At 37.1% G+C, this 24,968-nt stretch overlaps 1 protein-coding gene across 7 annotated transcripts in view; it reads right to left on the minus strand.

Annotated features, from left to right (window-relative positions):
* N4BP2 (NEDD4 binding protein 2) overlaps positions 1 to 24,968 on the minus strand; it is a 212,197-nt gene that overhangs the window by 60,615 nt on the left and 126,614 nt on the right. For 4 of the 7 annotated variants that reach the window (XM_045182825.3, XM_024573702.4, XM_045182824.3 and 1 more), the window contains exons 2-5: positions 21,906 to 21,969; positions 14,492 to 14,584; positions 5,524 to 5,606; positions 3,581 to 3,914 (exon numbers count right to left, since the gene is read on the minus strand). In XM_045182825.3, the coding sequence (XP_045038760.2) occupies positions 3,581 to 3,800 (220 nt within the window). In that variant the 5' untranslated portion in view covers positions 3,801 to 3,914; positions 5,524 to 5,606; positions 14,492 to 14,584; positions 21,906 to 21,969. Of the gene's footprint in view, positions 1 to 1,311; positions 1,405 to 3,580; positions 3,915 to 5,523; positions 5,607 to 14,491; positions 14,585 to 21,905; positions 21,970 to 24,968 lie in introns of those variants that run through there. The other 3 variants (XM_053922063.2, XM_024573703.4, XM_024573705.4) reach the window with 3 other exon arrangements.

Below are 24,968 nucleotides of genomic sequence, written 5' to 3' on the forward strand. Positions count from 1 at the left end.
CTTGATTTAGACAAATACTTACCTACCGCATGTCCTTTAAATAATAAGTATTTACATTTCTCTTCTAGTAAATCTAATTTGATGATGTGGTCCATGCTATAAATTTCACTTAGTAAAAAAAGTATATAAGAGCATGTACCTGCATATCAGATATACTTTGTACAAAGATGGGTAAGACACTGTTTTACTATACATAAAGGAATTGTGCAGATTAATAAATACAAACTGCCAGTTATAAAGATAGTCACAGAGATATAAAGTACAGTGTAGGGAACAGTCAAAAATATTGTAATAACAGTGTATGGTGCCAGATGAGTACAGACTTATCAGGATGATCACTTCATAACATATGTAAATGTCTAATCACTACATTGTATACCTGAAACTAATATTGTATGTCAACTGTAACTAAAAAATTACTTTTAAAAATTAAAAAAACTGTTTTAAGGATTTTCTGCAGTGTAATAGAGGCAATTAAAGATAATTACATTAGTAGACAATTACATTACAGATTAAATAATGCACATTTTTAATATAGAAATGCCATAGCAGCCTTATAGGGGAGTAAGGAAAGATTTCACATAGGGTGATATGTGAACTAGGACTTGAGGAGTAAAAAGAAACTTGTCACACATGGAAGGGAGAGGCAAGGCCAGTCCTGAAAACACAAAGCATGTTTAAGGTATTAAAAGAAGCTGGGGAACACACAACAGTATAATGGTATAATAGTATAATGGATGAGAGAAGGAGATAAAACTGGAAAAGGGAGATCAGGGAAAATTTGGAGGTGTCCTGTATGTCATGGTAAGAAATATCTTTTTTTTTCTAAGGGAACCTGAAGGGAAACTACCTGTCTTAGCATTTGGGCTAAAAGTATTGTATGTACCACCTCAATGAATCTTCAAATAATACTATGAGGTATAAAATTCCCAACAAATAGATAAAGAAAATCAAGTTCAAGAAGTACATTAACTTGGCCCAAGTCACACAGATAATAAGTGACAGACCCACAACTGGTAAGTCTGATTCCAATGCTGAGCTCTTCCCATTATAACACAAATAGGGAGCCATTAGAATTGTGAAGCATTTGAAATTTGGGGCTTTTTTGTTTTATGTTTGTGTTCTGTTTTATGGTCTTTTAAGGAAGATAAATATGGAAACAACACAGCACAGCAGGTAACAGCTCTCATATGGAGTCAGAACACCAGCATTTAAATCCCTACTTGCTGGCTATGACACTTTGAACATGTTGTTTAACTTTCCTAAGCCTGATTTTCTCATTTGCAATATGGGGATAATAAAAGTACCTACCTCATCGGGTGGCTGTGAGGATTAAATGAGATAATCCATGAAAAATTGCTGTGCACAAGGACTGGCACCTAGTAAGCACCCAATTAATGTTCCCTTAAGAAGAAAAACAAAGATGCATTGGAGGGGAGAAGCCTGACAGAGAGACCAGTTAGGAGATTATAGCAATACTACTACAAAAGCTAGAAGCCCTACACACAGGAAAAAAAAAGAAAGAAAATACAACAGGTATTCCTATGAAAGAAAATATACATGATAGAAAAACCACAAAAGATGAACCAAAAAAATTAATGTGTATAAAAGGAAAAGCAGTATTAAATTAAAATAAAAGGTCAAGACATAGATCACACAAATGAAAAGTCCTTACACAGACTGTTGAAAAAAAGTGAAAAAAATTAAAATGGTAAACAAACAACAAAAACACATAAACAATTCACACAACAATTAATAATTTATACACAAAATGTTAAACATTCCTCTGTATTTAAAAAAACTAAAAAAACAAAAAAATAAAGAAACACAACTTAAGAAAAGAAATTTTACTATTAAAATCTTAAAACACCACTACACAATTCTGAAAAGGCTATGGTGAAACCAGTATATTTATACAGGGCTGGTGTTATTATACCTCCTTGGTAGGCAATTTTGCAGTGTGTCCAAGAGCTAAAAACTGTTCTGAACCACAACCTAAGAAATAAACTTGAGGACTAAGAAAAAAAGGCCAAAAGAAAGAAAAACTATTTATACCAAGATATTCTCTGAAATATTAATTATTCATGAAAAACTTAGATATAATTAAATAACTTAGGGCACAACAACTCAGTGGAAAACTAGTAAAAATAAATTTAAAGATTCCAGCAACAGTGAAAAAATGCTTAGATTTAAGTTTAAAAAGCTGATTATGCAATTTTATCAATGCTAATATTCAAACTACTCAAAATTATCAGTATTTATGAGCAAGGTGTAGAGAAGATCCTAGAAAAAATTATTTTTGTTAGGACTGGGGTAATATTTTTCTTCTAATTCCTCATTGCTATGTTAGTTTATGTGTAACGAATAAATTTTTAAGACATCAAAATTAGGAAATATATATGGAAGTCACACTTAAAAAATTCTACACACCATTATTTCTGAGAATCATGTGGACTGCAGAAAATTGGTTTTTCTGCATTTATATCATAACAGGATAGATATGCTCATATCACAGACAATGGAATAAATAAAAATGGAATTTTATCATGCATTACCAAGATATTCCAAATCTAGAGTAATTTTATCTTATAGTAATCATAGCCAATAGCAATACTAAGCATCAACATTTAATATACTCATCCAGTTAACTTTGATACTGTCCCTTCTGAAGCAAACATACTTCTAAATAATTTATTACAAGTCATTAATAACTTACTATGTTGAAGGCTTTACCAACACACACACATACACACACCCTGGTCCTCACCAAATAAGTAATATGAGGTATGTACTATTATTTTTTTCATTAACAGATGAGAAAACTGAGACCCAAAGAGGTTAAGCTGCAGAGCTGGAAATCCAACCCAGGTTTCTTGACTCCAAAGCCCATGTTCTGACACCATACCACTCTACTAGCCTCAACCCTTATCAGCTCTCATTCCCACAATTATAATTACCTTTTCACTCAATAAATAGTTACTGAAGTCCTACTACGAGCCATTTGTTGTATTAGTGGCTGGGGATATAGCAGTAAAATAAAAAACAACCAGAAACAAAATAGTCTTTAAAATCTGTCTTTATGGAGCTTATATTCTAGGACAGTTGTTCTCAGCTGGGGATGATTTTGACCCCAAGGAACAATGACAATATATGGAGACATTTTTAATTGTCACAAGTAGGGATGGGGGGATGTGCTTCTGGCATCTAGTGGGTACAGGTCAGGGATGCTACTGAATATCCTACAATGCACAAGAAAGCCACTCACAGGAAAGAATTATCTAGTTTAAAACATCAATAGTGCCAACCTGGTCTAGCAAGGAGGTAAAAAAATAAAACAATATGATAATTATACATACATCTTACATCAAGAACTGTACATTTTGAAAGCAGAAACTACATTTTATTCTTCTTCATATCCCTTATAATACCCAACTTAGAACCTTTCCCAAAGCAGATGATCAGTAAGTGATGAACAAAACAGAAATAAGGCAATCATTTCTCTATTAATACTACTGGTCATGTAATAGTACATGAAGTCTTCTTATAAGATACAAAGGGTTCAAACTAAACTTTTTCTCACCTTTGAAATCACATTCAGAAAGCATCAAATACACTACATCGGGATCCAGATCAGAAAACATCTCTGAGATATTGATGAAGAGTTCTTCCTTATCTTTTGTTTCACACATGGAAGGAAGAGTAGTTGGCTCCTCATGACTAGCAACACTGGATACAACTTCCTTAAAGTTTGCAGTCTTCCGAAAAGGACTTCCCCCAAGATTTTTCCTTCTCCTTGGCATTCTGACTTCCAAAACTAAAATGTGTCCCTTTTATTATGTAAGGCGTTTAATATTTAAGTCATACCTCAAAGAAAACAGGGTTAAATATCTTGCACAATCCAGCAGTAATAGGACCTAAAATAGAAAGCAAGTAGAAACACTGAGACTACATAGTTACTTTTCATTCTAAAATTGGAATATCATTATTTAACTCTAAGGAAGTACCCTCAAGTCTGGCAGCAAAGCCAAAAAGCAGTCAAACAATTTCTCCCTCTCCAAAATATTTAAGTTTTGCCAGGATCGAACATGTTAAATAGTCAGATCTTAACAAATGTAACATTTTCAGAACAGTGAGTACACTGTTGTAGTATCATTGTTTCTGTTAAGAAAAACTGTAAGACAGTACAGAACACCCACACTTGGGTGTCTAATAGGCATCGCAAACTCAGCATGTCCAACACTGAGTTCCTGATCATCTCTTTCCAACCTGCTCCTCTCAAGTCTTTCCTATCTCAATGCAATTCTATCCTTCCAACTGCTCAGGTCAAAAATCTTGGAATAATTCTTGACTCTTTTCATCCCACATCCAATCAGTAAGCCATTTTTGTCAGTACAACCCATAAAATGTATCCAGAATATGATCATTCCTCATCATTTCCAGTGCTACCACAGCCTCTTGCCTGGAATACTGTAACAGTCTCCTAACCAATCTTCCTGCTTCCACTCTTGCCCCTTCAGTCTATTTACCAAATCAATCAGAGTGACTTAGTTAAACTTCGGTCAGATCATGGCTCTCTTCTGTTAAGCTCTCCACTAAGCTTCCTATCTCACTCAGGGTAAAAGCCAGAGCCTTTAAAATGGCCTATAACCCACATACTTGTTACCTCAATGATGTCATCCCCATCCTTTTTTCATTGCTCATGTAGTTCCAGCCACATTTTACCTCCTTGCTCTTCCTCAAACGCATTAGCCAGACTCCCACCTTTGAATCTTTACACCTTGGTTCCCTTTACCTGAATTACTATTCTCCCAGGTATTACTTCTCACTGCCTTCCTGTCATTACTCAATTGTTACCTCCTCAGAAGTCAGTCCCCTAACAACACTTCATCCTTATTCCCTTACTTGAATTTTCTCCGTAACTTAATTATCTTCTAACATAGTACATTATTTTATCTATTTGTTTCACTTACTTATTGTATTTACTAGCCATATTCCAGTAAAGTATAAGCTGTACAACAGCAGGCAGTAGTCTACTTGCTTTCTCTGCCTAATAAACATCTCAAACTTAACATATCCACAACTAAATGTTTGATATTATCCCCAAAATCTGCTCTAACCATTTGATTGGCTAACATCACCTGTATTCTTACCTCCTAAATGGTCTAATTCCAACCCTTAACCCCTACAGTTTGTTTTCAATCTACCAGCCAGAATGATCTTCATTCAACATAAGTCAGAATGAATCAGGGTCTGCTCTAAATCCTCAAGTGGCTCTCCATGTCACTCAGAGTAAAATCTAACATTCTTACCATGGCCCACCTCCCTGTTGGCCTTTGATACTCTTCCCCAAGGTATATGCATTGCTTTCTCACACCTTCAAATCTTTGTTCAAGTGTCACATTCAATAACTTCTTCCTTGATTACCCAATTTACAATCATATCCCCCACTCCCTCTTCCCCATTCTCCTTTCCCTGCTAACCACCCACTGCCCTTAACATTTTCTAACATACAATAAATTTTACCTTTTAATTAAATTTATTGTGTCATAGCTCTCTCCATCTTCCAGAACTGCACTGTTATTATGGAAGCCACCAGCCACATGTGCCTATTTAAATTTAAATTAAAATCACATTTTTATATACATTAATACCAGATAAAGTAGAATTTAGAGCAAAGAAAATTACCAGAGAAGTGCATTATATAATGCACTTAAAAAAGGATCGGTCCACCAAAAAGTTATAGCAAGACACATTTGCCTAAATGTGTAGGACCAAGCAACAGAGCCACTAACGAAATGAAACAGAAACTGACAGAAGTAAAACAGATAAATCCACAACTACAGTTAAGAGACTCTAATACCTCTCTCTCAACAATTTACAGATTAACTAGATAGAAGATCTGCAAGGGTATAGAACTCATAACACCATTAAAAGATCTAATCAACATTTATAGAACACACCACTGAATAATTGCAGAACATGCATTCTTCTTTAAGTGGTCACAGAACATATAACAAGGTAGACCATATCTTAGGCTATAAAACAAACCTCACCAAATTTAAAAGAATTGAAATCAGGCAAACTATGTTCTCTGACCACAGTGAAATCAAACTAGAAATTAGTAACAGAAAGGTAACAAGAAAATCTCCAAACACTTGGAACCTAAGCAATATACTACATAATCCATGGGTCAAAGAGGAAGTCTCAAGGAAAATTTAAACATACATTGAAATAAAAAAAAATAATACGCCATATCAAAATTTGTAGAAGACAGCTAAAGCAGCAATGACAAAAATTTATAGCACTAAATGAATATACTACAAAAGAGAAGTCTCTCTTGCCCTGACAAGTGTGGCGTGGTTGGCTGGGTGTCATCCGGTTTGATTCCCAGTCACACGCCTGAGTTGTGGTTTCAGTCCGTTAGGGCACATAAGCAGAGGCAACTGATGGATGCTTCTCTTTCACATCCATGTTTCTCTCCCTCTCTTTCTCCCTCCCTTCCCCTCTCTCTAAAAAAATAAAGGATTTTTTTTAACTTAAAAAAAAGAGAAGTCTCAAATCAATAATCTAAGCCCCACCCCAACAACCTAGAAAAAGAAGAACAAATAAACCCAAAGTCAGTAGAAGAAAGGCAATAATAAATTTAAGAGCAGAAATAAATGAAATTGAAAACAGAAGGAAAAAAGATCAATGAAACAAATTGATGGTTTTTTGGTCAATAAAACTGACAAGTCTCTAAGCAAAACTGACACCGGAAAAGGGAGGCAACACAAATTATCCATTTCTGTTGTCAGAAAATAAACAAAGGATATTACTATAGGCTATGTAGACATCTAAGGACTAATAAGGGAATCCTTTAAAGAAACTAATAATAGTAAAACTAATAAGGGAATCCTATGAACAACCCTACATACAAAAGTTTGACAACATATATGAAATGGGCTAATTTCTCAAAAACCACAAACTATCACAACTTACCCAACCTATGGCTTTTAATGAAATTTTATTCACAATTTTAAAACTCCCAAAATAGATATTCCAGGCCCAAATGGCTTCCATGGAGAACTCTACCAAAGATTTTTAGGGAAAATTAACTTTACTTCTATACACTTTCTTCCAAAAATAGAAACGGGGAACACTTCCCAGTTCATTTTATGAAGTCATATTATCCTGATACTAAAATCAGACAAAGCCAGTAAAAAAACCCCTACATCCCTGGCTGGTGTGGCTCAGTGGCTTGAGTGCTGGCCTGTGAACTGAAAGATCACCAGCTCGATTCCCAGTCAGGGCACATGCCTGGGTTGCGGGCCACGTCCACAGTAGGGGGCATGTGAGAGGCAACCATACATTGATGTTTCTTTCCCTCTCATTCTCCCTCCCTTCCTCTCTCTTTAAAAATAAATATATAAAATCGTTTTTTAGCCCTGGCTGGTATGGCTCAGTAGATTGAGTGATGGCCTGACAACCAAAGGGTCACTTGTTCAATTCCCCGTCAGGGCACATGCCAGGGTTGTGGGCCAGGTTCCCCAGTGCGGGATGTGTGAGAGGCAACTATACATTGATGTTTCTCTCCTTCTCCCTCCCTTCCCCTCTATCTAAAGATAAATAAATAAAATCTTTAAATAAATAAACAAAATCTTTTTTTAAAAACCTACAAACTAATATCCTTTATGAATACAGATGTAAAAATCCCTAACAAAATATTATCAAATACAAATTAGCCATATATAATAAAGAATTTTTTCCAGGGATTTATTGAGGTTTATTCTAGGGATGCAAAACTGGTTCAATATTTTCAAAAAATCAGTACAACCCATCATACCAATAGGCTAAAGAAAAAAATCACAACTATTTCAAGGAAGAAAAAAACATGACAAAATTCAAAATCCATTCATGACAAAAACTACCGGAAAAATAGGAACAGTGGCGAACTTCTTCAACTTGAATAAAAACATCTATAAAAAGCCTATTGTATTTAATGGTGAAATACTAAATGCTTTCATCCTAAAATTGAGAACAAAGCAAGATGTCCACTCTAGATGCTGTTATTCATCATAAAGTTGTGGCCTGTGAAGTGAGAAAAGGATATAAAGGCAGAGTGACCAGAAAGGAAGACATAAAAGTGTCCCTACTTTCGGATAACATAGTTGTCTATGTACAAAAACCCCAAGAAATCTACAAAATCTTCAACAAATAAACAGTTTCAGCAAAGTGGAGAATGCAGGCATGCCTTGGAGATACTGCAGGTTCATTTCCAGTACACTGCAATAGAGGGAATATCACAATAAAGCGAGTCACACGTCTTTAGTTTTCCCAGTGCATGTAAAAGTTGTATTTACACTATACTGTAGTCTATTAAGTATTCAATAGCATTATGTTTAGAAAAGCAGTGTACATACTTTAAAAATACTTTATTGCGAAAAATTGCTAACCATAATTTGAGACTTCAGAAAGTCATAATCTTTTTGCTGGTGGAGGGTCTCCCCTTGATGTTGGCGGCTGACTGAGCAGTGTGGTGGTCGCTAAAGGCGGGGGTGACTGTGTCAACGTCTTAAAATAAAACAACTCCGCCACATCAATTGACTCTTCCTTTCAGGAACGATTTCTGTGTAGCATGTGGTACTGTTTGGTAGCATTTTACTCACAGTAGGACTTTCAAAATTGGAAGTCAATACTCTCAAACCCAGCTGCTGCTTTATCAACTAAGTTTACATAATATTCTAACTCCTTTGTTGTCATTTCAATCATCCTCACAGCATCTTCACCAGGAGTAGATTCCATCTCAAGAAACAACTTTCTTTGCTTAACCGTAAGAAGCAACTCCTCATCTACTAGAGTTTTATGGTAAGATCGCAGCAATTCAGTCAAATCTTCAGGCTCCACCTCTAATTCTAGTTCTTTTGCTATATCTACCAATATCTGTAGTTAGTTTCTCCACTAAAGTCTTAAACCTCTCAAAGTCATCCATGAGGTTAAAATAAACTTCTAAACTCCTGTTAATGTTTATGTTTTGACTTCTTCCCATGAATCACAAATGTTCTTAATGGAATCTAAAATGGTGAATCCTTTCCAGAAGGTTTTCAATTTACTCTGCCTAAATCTATCTGAGGAATCACCATCTACAGCAGCTACAGGCTTACAAAATGTATCTCTTAAATAATAAGACTTAAAAGTCAAAATTACTCCTTGATCCATGGGCTACAGAATGAATGTTGTGTTAGCAGGCATGAAAAGATTAATCTCTTTGTACATCTCCATCAAAGCTCTTTAGTGAGCAGGTGCATTGTCAATGAGCAGTAATATTTCAAAAGAAATCTTTAGGTCTCTGCAGTGGGCTTAAAATATTCAGGAAATAATATTATAAACAGATGTGTAGTAAACAAGGCTTTGTTGGTCCATTTGTAAAGCACAGGCAGAAAAGAAGAAGTGTAATTATCACCTAGGATTTTCATAATCTAAATGAGCACTGGTTTCAACTTAAAGTCACCAGCTGCATTAGTCCCTAACAAGAAAGTCACCCTGCCCTCTGAGGCTTTGAAGCCAGGCACTGAATTCATTTTCTCCTATAAAAGTCCTAGATGGATGCATCTTCTTCCAATATAAGGATATTTTATCTACAGTGAAAATGCTGTTTACTGTAGCCACCTTCATTAATTATCTCAGCCAGACCTTCTGGATAACCCGCTGCAGCTTCTACAAGAGCACTCGCTGTTTCACCTTGCCCTTTTACGTTATGGAGACAGTTTCTTTCCTTAAACCTCGTGAATCAACCTCTACTAACTTCAAACTTTTCTTCTGCAGCTTCCTCATCTCTCTCAGCCTCCAAAGAATTGAAGAGCGTTAGAGTCCTCTTCTGTATCAGGCTTTAGCCTGATGACTGGCTCCATCCACACCACTAAAACTTTCTCCTTATCAGCAATAAAGCTGTTTCGCTTTATTTTCATTCATGTGTTACTGGGGTAGTACTTATAATTTCCTTTAAGAACTTTTCCTTTGCATTCACAACTTGTTTGGTGAAAGAGGCCTAGCTTTCAGCCTATCTTATCTTTTCAACATGGCTTCCTCATTTAGCTTAATCATTTCTAGCTTGAAAGTGAGAGATGTGAAACTCTTCCTTGCACTTGAATACTTCGAGTCCACTGTAAGGTTACTTACTGGCCTAATTTCAGTATTGTTGTCTCAGGGAAGCCCTGGGCGAGGAAGAGAGACAAGGGAACAGGCCAGTTGGTGCAGCAGTTTGCTGTTTTGTATCAGCATGATTCAGGCACTCCAAAACAATTACCAACACCAAAGATCACTGATCACACACTACCATAACAATTATAATAGTGAACAAGTTTAAAATAATTGCAAGAATTACCAAAATGTGACACGGAGACAGGAAGTGAGCAAGTACTGTTGGAAAAATGGTGCTGAGAGACTTGCTCAATGTAGGGTTGCCACAAAACTGCAATTCATTGCAAACACAGTATCTGAGAAGCACCAATAAAACAACATACGCCTGTACAAGAAAAACATACAAAAGCTACCCTATTTATATAGTCTATCAATAAACACATGGACACTGTAATAAGAAATACAATAATATTCACAATAAAAAAACACAATATTTAAGCATAAATATAACAAAACATATACAGGGTTTATATGCTGAAAACTACGACACAATGAAAAAACCAAAGATCTAAACAAATGAAAAGACAGCATGTGCACAGGCTGGAAGACTCAATGTTGCAAAGATGTCGATTCTCCCCTCATTGATATACCAGTTTAACACAATTGTATCAAAATCCCAGCAAGATTTTTGTGGCTATGGACAACATTATTCTAAAATTAAAAAGAAAGACATAGAAACTAAAACAATTTTGAAAGAAAGTAAGTGGGAGGAATCAGTCACTTCAATTTCAAGACTTGTTATATGGCCATGCAATCAAGACTGCGTGGCAATCAGTGGAAGGACAAATATACAGATCTGATAACAGATTGTACATTTGGAAACAGAAGCAAGAACCTAGAAATAGACTGACATAAATATGTCCAACTGATTTCTGACATAGGTATAAAACAATCCAATCGAGGAAAGATAGCCTGAAAAACAAATGGTACTGAAGCAAGTGGACATCCATGATAAAAATGAGTTAAACTTGACCTAAGCCTCACACTTTAACTCAAAATGAGGTGCAGACTTAATGAAACTATAAATCTTTTAGGGGGAAAAAAACAGGAAAAAATTTTCAGGATCTAAACCTAGGTAAAAACATCAAAAATATGATCATAAAAGAAAAAACCTAATAAACTGTATTCATCAAAATTAAAAACTTTTACTCTATGAAGGCCCTTATAAACAGGCTAAAAAACAAGCTACAGACTAGGAGAAAACATGTATCCAATGGACTAATATCTAAAATATAAAAATAGCTTATCAAAACTCAACAATCCCTAACTGGTGTGGCTCAACAGGTTGGGTGTCGTTGTGCAACGCAAAAGTCGCTGGTTCAATTCCCAGTCAGAACTCATGCCTGGGTTGCCAGCCAGTTCCTGGGTTGGGGCTGTGTGAGAGGCAACCCACTGATGCTTCTCTCATACACTAATGTTTCTCTCCATCTCTATTTTCCTCCCTTCCCTTCTTTCTAAAAATAAATAAAATCTTAAAAAAAACAACTCAGCAATAAAAAAAATTCATTAAAAAATGGGCAGAAAATAGTCAACATTATACCAAAAGGATGTACAAATGGCAAATAGGCACATAAAGTAAATGCAAATAAGAATTACAGTGAGATATTACTCACACATCTATCAAATTGGCTAACACAAAAAATAGTGACAGCCCTGACTGGTATAGCTCAACTGGTTGAGCATCATCCTGCAAGGCCAGAAGTTGCTGCTTCAATTCCCAGTTGGGACACATGCCTGGGCTGCAGGTTCAGTCCCCGTTCAGGGTGCATGTGAGAGGCCACAATCAATGTTTTGCTCTCACATCAATGTTTCTCTCCCTCTCTTCCCCCCTTCCCCTCTCTCCAAAAATAAATAAAATATTTTAAAATATATTTTCTTAAAAAGTGACAACACCAAATACTGCCAAGGATACAGAGAAACTGGATGGCTCATACATGGATGATGGGAGCATAAAATAGTATGACCACTCTAGAAAAGTTTGGCAATTTCTTTAAAAAATTTAACAGGTAACTACCACATAACTCAGCAACTGTACTTCAGGGCATTTATCTCTGAGAAATAAAAAATTACATTTACCAGGAGCTTCTGGCCAAGATGGAGGCGTAGGTAGACACACTGAGCCTCCTCGCACAACCAAAAGGACAACAATTTGAAACAAAAAACCACCAGAAGTGACAGAAAATCGAACTGTATGGAAGTCCCACAACCAAGGAGATAAAGAAGAAACATTCATCCAGACCTGTAGGAGGGGCGGAGACAGGCAGCCGGGGAGGAGGGGACTGGCAGCAAGGTGGCAGCTGGCGGACACTGCGAGGTGGCAGATTGTGTAACGGGGCAGGCAATACAGCAGCTAGCAGACCCCGCGTCCCCACATTCACGGATAGATAAACTGGGAGGAGCCATGGGGGAGCAAAGCAGACCGCGCAACCCAGGGCTCCAGTGCAGGGAAATAAAGCCTCAAACCTCTGATTGAAAACGCCCGTGGAGGTTGGGGCAGCAGCAGGACAGACTCCCAGCCTCACAGGAGAGGTCGTTGGAGAGACCCACACGGGCCTAGGGCGTGCACAATCCCACCCACTTGGGAACCAGCACCAGAGGGGCCCAATTTGATTGTGGGTAACGGAGGGAGTGACTGAAATTCGGTGGAGAGTGGAGCAGGCGCCATTGCTCCCTCTCGGCCCCTCCCCCACGTACAGCGTCACAGCACAGCAACCAGCGTTACCCCACCCTGGTGAACACCTAAGGCTCTGCCCTTTAAGTAACAGACACGCCAATACAAAAAAAAAATGGCCCAAATGACAAACACTTCAAAGCTCCAGAAAAAATACAACTAAGCGAGGAAGAGATAGCCAACCTATCGGATGCACAGTTCAAAACACTGGTTATCAAGATGCTCACAGAATTGGTTGAATTTGGTCGAAAACTAGATGAAAAAATGAAGCCTATGCTAAGAGAAACAAAGGAAAATGTACAGGGAACCAATAGTGATGCGAAGGAAACTGGGACTCAAATCAATGGTGTGGACCAGAAGGAAAGAAAGAAACATCCAACCAGAAAAGAATGAAGAAACAAGAATTCAGAAAAATGAGGAGAGGCTTAGGAACCTCCAGGACATCTTGAAACGTTCCAACATCCGAATTATAGGGGTGCCAGAAGGAAAAGAGGAAGAACAAAAAATTGAAAACTTATTTGAACAAATAATGAAGGAGAACTTCCCCAGTCTGGCAAAGGAAATAGACTTCCAGGAAGTCCAGGAAGCTCAGAGAGTCCCAAAGAAGCTGGACCCAAGGAGGAACACGCCAAGGCACATCATAATTACATTAGCCAAGATTACACAGAAGGAGAGTATCTTAGAAGCAGCAAGAGAAAAGGACACAGTTACCTACAAAGGAGTTCCCATAAGACTGTCAGCTGATTTCTCAAAAGAGACCTTACAGGCAAGAAGGGACTGGAAAGAAGTATTCAAAGTCATAAAAGGCAAGGGCCTACATCCAAGATTACTGTATCCACCAAAGCTATCATTTAGAATGAAAGGACAGATAAAGTACTTCTCAGATAAGGTCAAGTTAAAGGAGTTCATCATCACCAAGCCATTATTGTATGAAATGGTAAAGGGACTTATCTAAGAAAAAGAAGATAAAAAATATGAATAGTAAAAATGACAGCAAACTCACAGTTATTAACAACCATACCTAAAACCAAAACAAAAGAAAACTAGGCAAACAACTAGAACAGAAACAGAACCACAGATATGGAGATCACATGGAGGGTTATCAATAGGGGGTTGGGAGGGGGAGAGAGGGAGGAAAGGTACAGAGAATAAATGGCATAAAGGATAGGTGGAAAATAGACAGGGGGAGGGTAAGAATAGTGTAGGAAATGTAGAAGCCAAAGAACTTATAAGTATGACCCATGGACATGAACTATAGGGGGGAATGTGGGAGGGAGGGGGTGGGCAGGATGGAGTTGAGTGAAGGGGCGGAAATGGGACAACTGTAATAGCATAATCAATAAATATATCAAAAATTTAAAAATTAAAATAAATAAATAAATAAATAAATAATAAAATATTATTTTTGGACGGTGAACAACATGTAAAATATGAAGGAGTAAGAAGGGACATTTTAGTACCAGAGAAACTCAAACACACATTAAATAGGAAAACCAGGACCACAATATAGTGTGTTTAGGCTTTCTGGATCAATATGCTGTATGTAATCACAAGCTCTTTGAGAAATTCTAGTAACCAAATCTGTTAAATGTTTGAAGACATATGTGTAAAATACTCATATTCTATGACTTGAATAATACTTACTGTCTCTGGATGCTATCAATGCACTCATTAAGGCCACAGTTGATATCTGCAAACTCTACGGCTCTTCCTATTATCCAAAATAATGTCTTCTTACTATAAAGAATATATATAAATTATGTATAATATATACAATAAAGGCAAGTTTATATCAAGCTATCTTAAATGAAATCAAAGTCCAAAAACATACAATATTTATGATATCAATATATATGATATTCCAAAGAGAAAACAAAAAAAATAAAGAAAAAGAAATAAGGCAAACCTCATTTGCCATCACTGGAAATGACTATTACACTCTGGAAATGGTTATATAATACAAAGGGGGGAAACTAAGCATTAATTCTGCCTTTTAAGTAAATCGTTATTTCAAGGTAAGCAAAACAGCCTTAGTTAATGAGGGAAACCTCTCTATAGAAGCAGACCATGTAAAAAGAATGTAAAAGAAACAACAGAATCCAAACTTAACTACCATTTTATAACTCAAAACTAAAGAGCTAACCAAAAATCAATAGTTATCAATGAAGTCTAAAGTTATTAGGTAAGAACGAAAGAAAGTCAGAGTCAGTCAATAAGCGAAAGGTGGGTAAGAGCTTAACCTGTTGCCAAAGACCCATGCCACATGTTACTTATTAAATGCAAAAAAGAAAAACATAACTTTATTATAAAATGATCTGGTTGTCACTGCCTTAGCCTGGTAATCAAACACTGTCAAAATGGTGTGGCAACTAAACATTACATGCCTCTTAATGTGAAACAATATGAATACAGAGCACTACTAAATGAAGTGCTCCTCCCAAAATGTTTAACATGAATCTGAAACACTTTCAGCTCTAACTCCCAGTTTACAGGAAATATAGGGGATAGAAAAAGAAGCTGCACTACACCATCAGGAAATGATCGGCAATACCAGATATCAAACATTGTCAACAGGACTAACAAAAGATTCTCGACAGAGCTATATCATGGAGGAGGGCAGGAGGGTATAAGATACACATTTCTATATTTAAAAAGAGAGATAACAACCAAATGCAATGCGTACTCTTCACTGGAATTTGGTATTTTTTAAGTGTATTTTATTGATTATGCTATTACAGTTATCCCAATTTTTTTCTCCCCTTTCTCCCCCTTCTCCCTGTACCACCCCACCCTCCAGCATTCCCCTCCCTGCTTAGTTCATGTCCATGGGTTGTACATATAAGTTCTTTGGCTTCTCCATTTCCTGTACTATTCTTAATCTCCCCGTGTCTATATTGTACCTACCATTTATGCTTCTTATTCCCTGTACCTTTTACCCCATTCTCCCCCAACCCCTTCCCCACAATCACCATTTCTGTGATTCTGTTCCTGTTCTAGTTGTTTGCTTAGTTTGCTTTTTTGTTTTTTAGGTTCAGTTGTTGATAGTTGTGAGTTTGTTGTCATTTTACTATTCATAGTTTTGATCTTCTTCTACTTCTTACATAATAAATCCCTTGAACATTTCATATAATAAGGGCTTGGTGATGATGAACTCCTTTAACTTGACCTTCTCTGGGAAGCACTTCATCTGCCCTCCCATTCTAAATGATAGCTTTGCTGGATACAGTAATCTTGGATGTAAGTCCTTGCCTTTCATGATTTTGAATACTTCTTTCCAGCTCCTTCTTGCCTATAAGATTTCTTTTGAGAAATCAGCTGATACTCTCATAGAAAGTCCTTTGTTGGTAACTGTCTCCTTTTCTCTTGCTGCTTTTAAGTGGATTGTGCCCTTTCAGGTTTTGATTTTACAGGGGGGTGAGTTTGTGTACATTTTAGGACCCTGTGGGCCTTTCTAATGGACTCTCATGTGAGACTGGGAGTTTCCCCCACTGCAACCCCCACAAATTTTTTAACAGACAGAGGTTTTGAGTCTTTAGTTTCCGTTGCTGGAACCCTGGGTTGTCTCACTCCTCAGCTGTTCCTCCCAGTTTATCTGTATGCGAATGTGGGACTGCCTGTGCAGTCCGCTGCCTTGCCTTGTTGCCGTCCTATGCACCTCAGCTTCCTGCCTTTAGTCTCCGCTGCTCCTACCAGTCTGGGTGAATGTTTCTTTAACTCCTTGGTTGTTGGACTTCCATGCAGTTTAATTTTCTGGCAGTTCTGGTTGTTCTTTGTTTTTAAATTGGTTGTTATCCTTCTTTTGGTTGTGCATGGAAGCAAAGTGTTTCTGCCAACTACTCCATCTTGGCCAGAACTCCCAGAATTTGGTATTGTTATTTATTTATTTATTTATTTAAAGATTTTATTTATTTATTTAGAGAGAGGGAAGGGAGGCAGAAAGAGAGGCAGAGAAATATCAATGTGTGGTTGCCTCTCACGTGGACCCCACTGGGGACCAGGCCCAGAACCCAGGCATATGCTCTGATTGGGAAATCAAACTGGCGACCCTTTGGTTTACAGGCTGGGGCTCAATCCACCGAGCTACACCAGCTAGGGAGGAATTTGATATTTTTAAAAAACATCAATAAAAGATACTTTTGGAACAAGTGCATGTATAAGAAGATGGTATGATTATTATATATTAGGTAATTATTGTTAATTTTAATAGGAATAATAACTTGTGGTTATATAGGAAAATATCCTTTTTCTGGAAAATACGTACTGAAGATAATGTCTTCTTTTAATTTTTCCCAAAGAGCAAATTTCAGGTTTTGATAAATAAAATTTATCAAAGTCTAAAATATATACATTTATAACACAAGTGCATAATACTCAAGTAGGATAAGACAAAAATATCTTATTTATACTATTAATTTACCTTTAAATGGTTCAAGAAATTTATACATACATGTAAATTACATATAGATAAAACAAATGTGGCAAAATTATTAACAATTCTTGCATCTAGGAGGTAAGTATACATGAAGTCAATGCATTATACTGTTCTACTTTTCTGTATACCTAAGCATTTTGCTAATGTAAGTTTTTTAAATGTACCCTGCTTTAAGTAAACTAGTTTGTTTACTTCTACAAAGTAAAAAAAAATTTAATTCAAATGCCAGCCTTTAATTTGAAATTTATAATTTCAGTGTAAATTCAAATATGCCAAATTTTCATTAAGCAGGACACATGCCCTATTTTGAAAGTTTTATCTGGCTATCTATCCATATGAGTTAGGAAAGAAAAGAAAAATTCAATCATGCATGCTGTAATTAAGAAGGAAAAAAATGAAAAGAAAGTTTTTAAAGGGTAAAAATTAAGAGAAGAATTCTGAATAGCAAAGCATACTTGAGAAAGAAAAACAAAGCTGGAGGCTTCACACTTCCTGATTTCAACGTATATTACAAAGCTACAGTAATCAAAACAATGTGGCCCTGGCATAAAGACAGACATAAGACCAATGGAACAGAATATAGAGCTCAGAAATAAACTCTCACATCTATGGTCAAACAATCTTCCTTAAGAGTCCCAAGGCTAAACAATGGAAAGAGCATAGTCTTTTCAACAAATGATGCTGGGGAAACTAGATATCCACATGTAAAAGAATGAAGCTTCGCCCTATCCAGATGACTCAGTTGGTTAGAACATCCAGATACACCAAAGTTGCGGGTTAGATCCAGGGTCAGGGCACATACAAGAATGAACCAATGAATGCATAAATAAGTGGAACAACAAATATCTCTCTCTGCCTGCCTCTCTCTCTCTCTCTCTCTCTCTCTCTCCCTTCCTCCATCCCTAATTAATTAAAAAAGAAAAAATGAAGTTGAACCCTTTACACCTATTGAAAAATTAACTCACAATGGGTTTAAGACCTGAAATTACAACACTCCTAAAACATAGGGGGAAAGTTTCATGATATTGGATTTGACAATTATTTCTTTCCAAAGATATAGCACTAAAATCAAGGGGGGTGGGGGGAATAAAAGGAATACATCAGCAAAACAAGAAGACAATCAACTGAATAGGAGAACATATTCACCAATGAAACATTTTATTAGGGGTAAATACCTAAAATTTATAAGGAACTGACAAAACTCAACACCAAAAAAACAAATAACCCAATTAAAAAATGGGCAAAGGACCTGAATAGACACTTCTCCAAAGAGGACATACAGATGGCCAAGAGACACATGAAAAGATGCCCAAAGTCAGTAATCATCACAGACATGCAAATTAAAACCACACTGAGGTATTATCTCACACTGGTCAAAAAGGGTATCACAATAAATCAACAAAAAACAAGTACTGGTGAGATGTGGAGAAAGGAAAACCCTTTTGCACTGTCGGTGAGAATGCAGCCTGGTGCAGCCACTGTGGAAAGCAGTATGGAGATACCTCATGAAGTTACAGATGGATCTACCGTTTGATGCAGCAATCCCACTTCTGGGAATGTATCTAAAGGAACACAAAAACTATTTCAAAGGAACATAAGTACCCCCTATGTTCATTGCACCATTTTTATAATCGCCAAAATATGGAAGCAGCCCAAGTGTCCATCGGTAGATGAGTGGATAATACAACTATGGGACATTTACACAATGGAATACTACTTGGCATAAAAAAGAAGAAAGTTTTACCCTTTGCAACAGTATGAATGGATCTGGAGAACATTATGCTAAGTGAAATAAGCTAGTTGGAGAAAAACAAATACCATATGATTTCACTTATATGTGGACTCTAATGAACAAACTGACTAACAAGCAAAACAGAGACAGACTCAGAGAGCAGGATGACAGCTAAGGGGGCGGGGAGGGTAGGGAGTAGAGGAATTGAGGAAAAAGGAAAATGGACGTAGAGAGCAGTGTGGTGATTGTGGGAAAGGGGGCATAAGGAGACTAAATGGTAATGGAAAAATACAATTAAAAAAAGCAAATAGGACTAAACCAAACTAAATAATTTCTACATAGCAAACAATCAACAGGGTGAAAAGGCAACCTACAGAAGAAATTATTTGAAAACCATATCTGATAAGCAGTTAATATCTAAAATACATAAACAACTCCAACCCCTCAACCAAAAACATTAATAAATAACTCAATTTTTAAAATGGGCAAAGGACAGGAAGAAACCTTTCTCCAAAGATGATGTACAAACAACCAATAAGCATATGAAAAGATGCTCAATTCACTAATCATGGAAATGCAAATCAAAGCCGTAAGATCCCACCTCACACCCATTAGAATGGCCAATGTCCAAAAGGAAAATAACAAGTGTCGGTGAGAATGCTGAGAAACTGGAACCCTTGTGTACTGCTGGTAGGAATGTAAAACGATGCAACCACTATGCACAACAATATGGAGGTTCCTCAAAAAATTAAAAATAGAATACAATCCAGCAATGTCACTTTTGGGCATACATCCAAAAGAATTAAAAACAGGACCTCAAGATATTTGCATACCCATGTACATTGCAACATCATTCACAATAACTAAGAGGTGAAAGTAACCTAAATGTCCAGGCAACCTAAATGTTCAACAGAAGAATAAAGAAAGAAAATGCGCTAGCTGGTGTGGCTCAGTGGGTTGAGCATCACCCTGCCAACCCAAAGGTTACTGGTTTGATTCCTAGTCAAGGCACTTGCCTGGGTTGTGGGCCAGGACCCCAGCTGGGGGCATGTGAGAGGTCTACCTCCATTCCCCATTCACTAAAAATAAATAAATAAATAAATATACAAAATCTTAAAAAAAAAAAAAAAAAAAGGATAATGTGGTATGTGTACACACACATCCACACATCCACACGATGGAGTACTATGCAGCCCGAAAAAAGAAAATCCTATCATATGCTACAACATGGATGAACCTTGAGAACATTATAGTAAAATAAACCAGTTACATCCAGACAAATACTGTATGATTCCACTTATACAAGGAGTTAAAGTAATTATACTCTTAAGAGACAGAAAGTAAGATGATGGTTGTCAGGAACTAGAGTGGAGAGAAAACAGGAATTCAATGGGTCTAGAATTTCAGTTTTGCAAGACAGAAAGTTCTAGAGATTTGTTGTACTAACAATGTACATTCAGTTAACATTAATGTACTGTTCACGTAAAATGGTTAAGGTGGTAAATTTTATGTTATAGTTTACTACCATTTCTTTAAAAAAATGGTAAGGGGTTTAAGTACAAAGCAAAAATAAGAGAAGGTGGTTTAGCAGGGAAAGAAAATGTTCACTCCAAGGATGAGTCAGAAAAAGAACAGAAAAGAAAATCACAAAAGAAATCCTGAGAGATGAACTAAATTTAGTTACAACTACACAATCTATTATCAACTCCGGGTCTCCTGGTAAAATACAATAGATTTACTGTATATTTATAGCTTAAGAAGCTAGGTGCAGAATATAGGTACTCTGTATCCCCAATATGACTGATACTACATATACCACATATATCCCCTACTCGATCACTTCTTTCCTATTAACCACCACCCACCAAAAAGCCTCAACCCTCTCCTTCCTCTCTTTAAAATTTATAATTCTAATAGTTCAAATTCCTACACTGGAAAAACTGTTCAGAAACTTGGTTTTCTCAATGTACCCACAATTAATAATGATCAGGTGAATTTTTAACTCAGACTAAACAAACTCCTGGTATCTCCTATAGTTTGTTTCTTCAAATAAAAGCAATTTACATTTGTTGTTTCAACTTCCCACTGCAAACTGTCCCTACATCTACCAGTGTTTCTCTGGCTGTCCCTCCCAGTCTCCTGAAGAGTCTCCTGATTCCTTTCCTTCTGCTTATTCTTTCAATGTCATTGTTCCCCTGGGTTCTGTCCCCAACATTCTGCTCCATCAGCTTTTACTCGGTCCATCCAAAACCTTGGCTTCAAGACCTCTAAGTGTGACTCCAGCCAAGAATTCTCTACCAAACTCCAACAGAGTTAACTGCCTGACAAACGTATCCACTTGGATACTATACATAGGCACTTCAAGCCTGAGAGGTCCAGTTTAAGATCCCTAAAGGATCCTCTATAGCTTTCAAGATCAAGTGCCAATTCCTTGGTAAAGCATAAGGACTTCTATGATCTAGCCCCTAAATTAACCCTAGCCTCCTCTTCCTCTGCCTCCCCTCAGGTACTCTCTGTTCCACTTGTATCTAATTGTTTGTTTCCCCACACAAAGGAGGGCATTTCACCATCGCTGAGCCTCCCACATGTTCTGCCCAAAGTCCTTCTACTCCCACCCTCTCAACCCCTATTTTCTCACTCAACTAACTTCCCTTCAGGAAAGTTTTCCATTATCCATGAGCAGGCTGTTTCTGACTTAGACACAGCTCCCGCTGCACCATAAATATGCCTCTATCTCAGTAACTTTGCATTTATTTGGACTACTAGCCCATGAGCACCCTATAAGCATAAGCAGCTCGCAGATGTGTCTTGTTTAGCAAACAGGTCAACAAAATTCTGTTATATGCCAGCACAAACCAAAAAGCCATTTTAGTTTTTTAAAATAGTGGACTTACCATTTCAGTACCTGGAATACTCAGGTCCACAACTCAGAGGATCTCTTTCCCATAAATAAAGTACCTAGGAAAATAAATTTATAATCAGAAGGCTGATTAAGAACTACAATGGACATTCTTTGTGTCTCCTCAGAACTCCTCCTTCTCCTCCTCTACCCCACTAGATTATCTTTTTCTGCTAACAGACCCCTGGCCATATAAATGGGCACATCACGTGACCTAGGCTGAACTAAGCACAGTACCTCATGCCCTTGGCTACAGGAATTGGTCAAGGGATGGGCATGTGACCAAATCTATCGCCACTGATGTGAGGCTGTAAGCAGATAAGCCTGTGTTGCCAAGGAACATGGTTGTACCATGTAAAGAAGCTTATTGGCAGTAGGAGAAATGACTCCAGTATGTATCGACTGTAAGTACAGGAAGGATTTAATTATGTGCAAGTTTCTACCTTAACACCTTAAGGCAATCTCTACCCATACAGTTTCTGTTATACAGGGTGGGGCTAAAGTAGGTTTACAGTTGTGAGTACATGAAAGTTTATGCTTGTATTATTATTTACTTATTGTATTATTTTCCATACAAACAACTGCAAACCTACTTTTGCCCCATTCTGTATGGTTATTAAACCAGTAACTTTTCCCTCCACAGATTATCTCAAACTGTATCTGTTACTTGCAATCCAACAAGTCCTAACTAATAAACAAAAAAACTAAACAAATGGAAATTATATGTCAGAAGATGTATTTCACTGAAACTATCAAAGGACAGGCCCAGTATGCCCTTCCTGACTTTGAAAACTTTCATCTATCAAATATAATGTCTCTTTTCTTTCCCTATTAGGTAAACCCCCAAACTACTATTTAATTGTTTTTAATATATTCTGTAGAAATTACATCATTTTTCAAGATAGTCAATTTGCCTCTTTCTTTCACCCCAACAAGTACATGGTAAGATGACAAATAAGCAAGCAATTACAATATGATAACAGAAAAGAGAGTTGTAGGGAAACAACCTGAAGGCATGTGTTAACACAGCCTTGGGGTGCCAAGGGGGCTTCCCCACAGAGGTATCACTTCAACCTGAAAGACAAGTATGAGCCAACAAAACCAAAAGGAGGAAAGCGGGTTAACTAGGGGAGGCATTCCAGACAAAGGGAAGCTTTGGTACTCAGGCCTAGATTTAACTAACTTGGCATCTTAAGGGAGAAATGCAAGTAACTGAATATGACTAATGCATTGAGGGCAAAGGTAGAAAGTAAAAAAGGATGAAGAGGTAAATAAGCCAGATCATGAAAATTCTGAAAGCCAAGTGAAGTTCAGACTTTTCCTGAAGGCAATGAAAAAAAAACCACACACACACACACACACACACACACACAGAGGATTTTAGCAGGGGGGTTACATGCTTGAATGTGTTAGACAAATTACTCTGGCTACAGTCAGAAAAATGGATGGGACAGCAAGACTGGAAGAGAGTAACCACTTAGGACACTATTGCAGCAATCCAGGTGAGAGATGATGCTAACCACGAAGTAGGATGGTAGCTTAGAGAACAAAGAGATATTAAGGAAAAAGAATCCAACAGGGTTCAGTGATCAAACAATATAAAAGGAAAAAGAGTAGACAGAGACTAGCCCATGTTTCTGCCAAGCTATTATTAGCAGTGTCTACTATTTACTAAATTCTTACCACATATGCAGTACCTCACTTAATCTTCCCCTAGAAAGAAGACAGAAAACAGGCAGACTGTGTCATAGTTTTGGTTTAAGGATGGGAGAGGAAAGGTTGATGACCAGTTTCGAACATGCCAAGTTTGAAGTGTAGGTGGAAGCAGACAAATGGAAATGGACATACATAAACATAGACGATGTATGTCCAGTTATCAAGAAAAGAACTTTGGGTTGGAGATTAGAGAATTAACAGCAAGGAGATAGAAATATTCTTAGGAGTAAAATATCTCCTTTATTTACGCCAATATTTATTTAATGTCTACATACTTACAGTGTTGGGATGAGCGTTAGGCAAAGGGAAAAAAGTAAGATTCTGTGCAGCTCACAGTTACTAGAGGAAGGAGATATAGTTCAGGATGTAGTATAATGGTTCAGAACAAGTTACCCCAAGATGTGTTTCTGTGCTATGCAGATTATTTTGAGCTAAAGGCCACTGAGACCCGGGGGTATAAGGGGACTAAATCATAATGGCAAATAAATAAAGGTTATATCAAATAAATAAATATATATAAAGGCAACTGAGACCCTGCACTCTCAAGAGAAGCTTCTGCCCCCTCTTAAACTACCTAGAAGAATTTGAATTAGGGGCCTTGCCCATGATAACAGATTACCAGATATAGCCTCTTTCGACGTATCTATATGGCAAAGCAAACTAATAAATACTGAACATTTGTCCTTCTTGTCATCCAGCAAATGACACTCTGAAGCAAGCAACTCCAAGGTTCCTTACCTCATCCTTAGCTCAAAAAGTCACATATACCTCATTTTTCCTTTCTGTCTCTGAATCTCTCACATATGTGGGTTCCCAAGCACATGAAACTTCATTTTCTCTTGTCGATCTGTCTCACACCAATTTGATTATTCAATCAGCCAAAAGACCCAGAGGTGGGAAGGGGGTCTTCCCTTTCCCCACAATAGCAAGTAATATAAGAGGTTCAGAGGAGAGTGATTATTTCTACTGGGGAAAGAAAAGAAGACTAACAAATACCACTTAAATCTTGAAGTAGGTTAGCAAAGTGTTTAGGGGAAGGAAGGCAGGGAGAATAGTAAAGATATTCCAGACAGAAGAAACAATAAATTCAAGGGCAGAAAGGAATTAAAAAAAACAAAACAAAACAAATCACCGATGCCCTGCTTCAGAACAGAAAAACTAGGTATTATTCATGTCAGTCTCCCAAACTAATTCTTCATTTTAATGAATGGAGAGAATGTATAAAAATGTTTTAAAAAAAAAGACACAGGGAGGAAATTCCTCCCACTGAATACTACAGCATATTATGAAACATAGTAAAATTAAGTGGTACAGCTACAAAATCCAATAAAAGATCAAAGAG

Source organism: Desmodus rotundus, chromosome 4 (assembly GCF_022682495.2).
Source record: "Desmodus rotundus isolate HL8 chromosome 4, HLdesRot8A.1, whole genome shotgun sequence".
Lineage (NCBI taxonomy): Eukaryota > Metazoa > Chordata > Mammalia > Chiroptera > Phyllostomidae > Desmodus > Desmodus rotundus.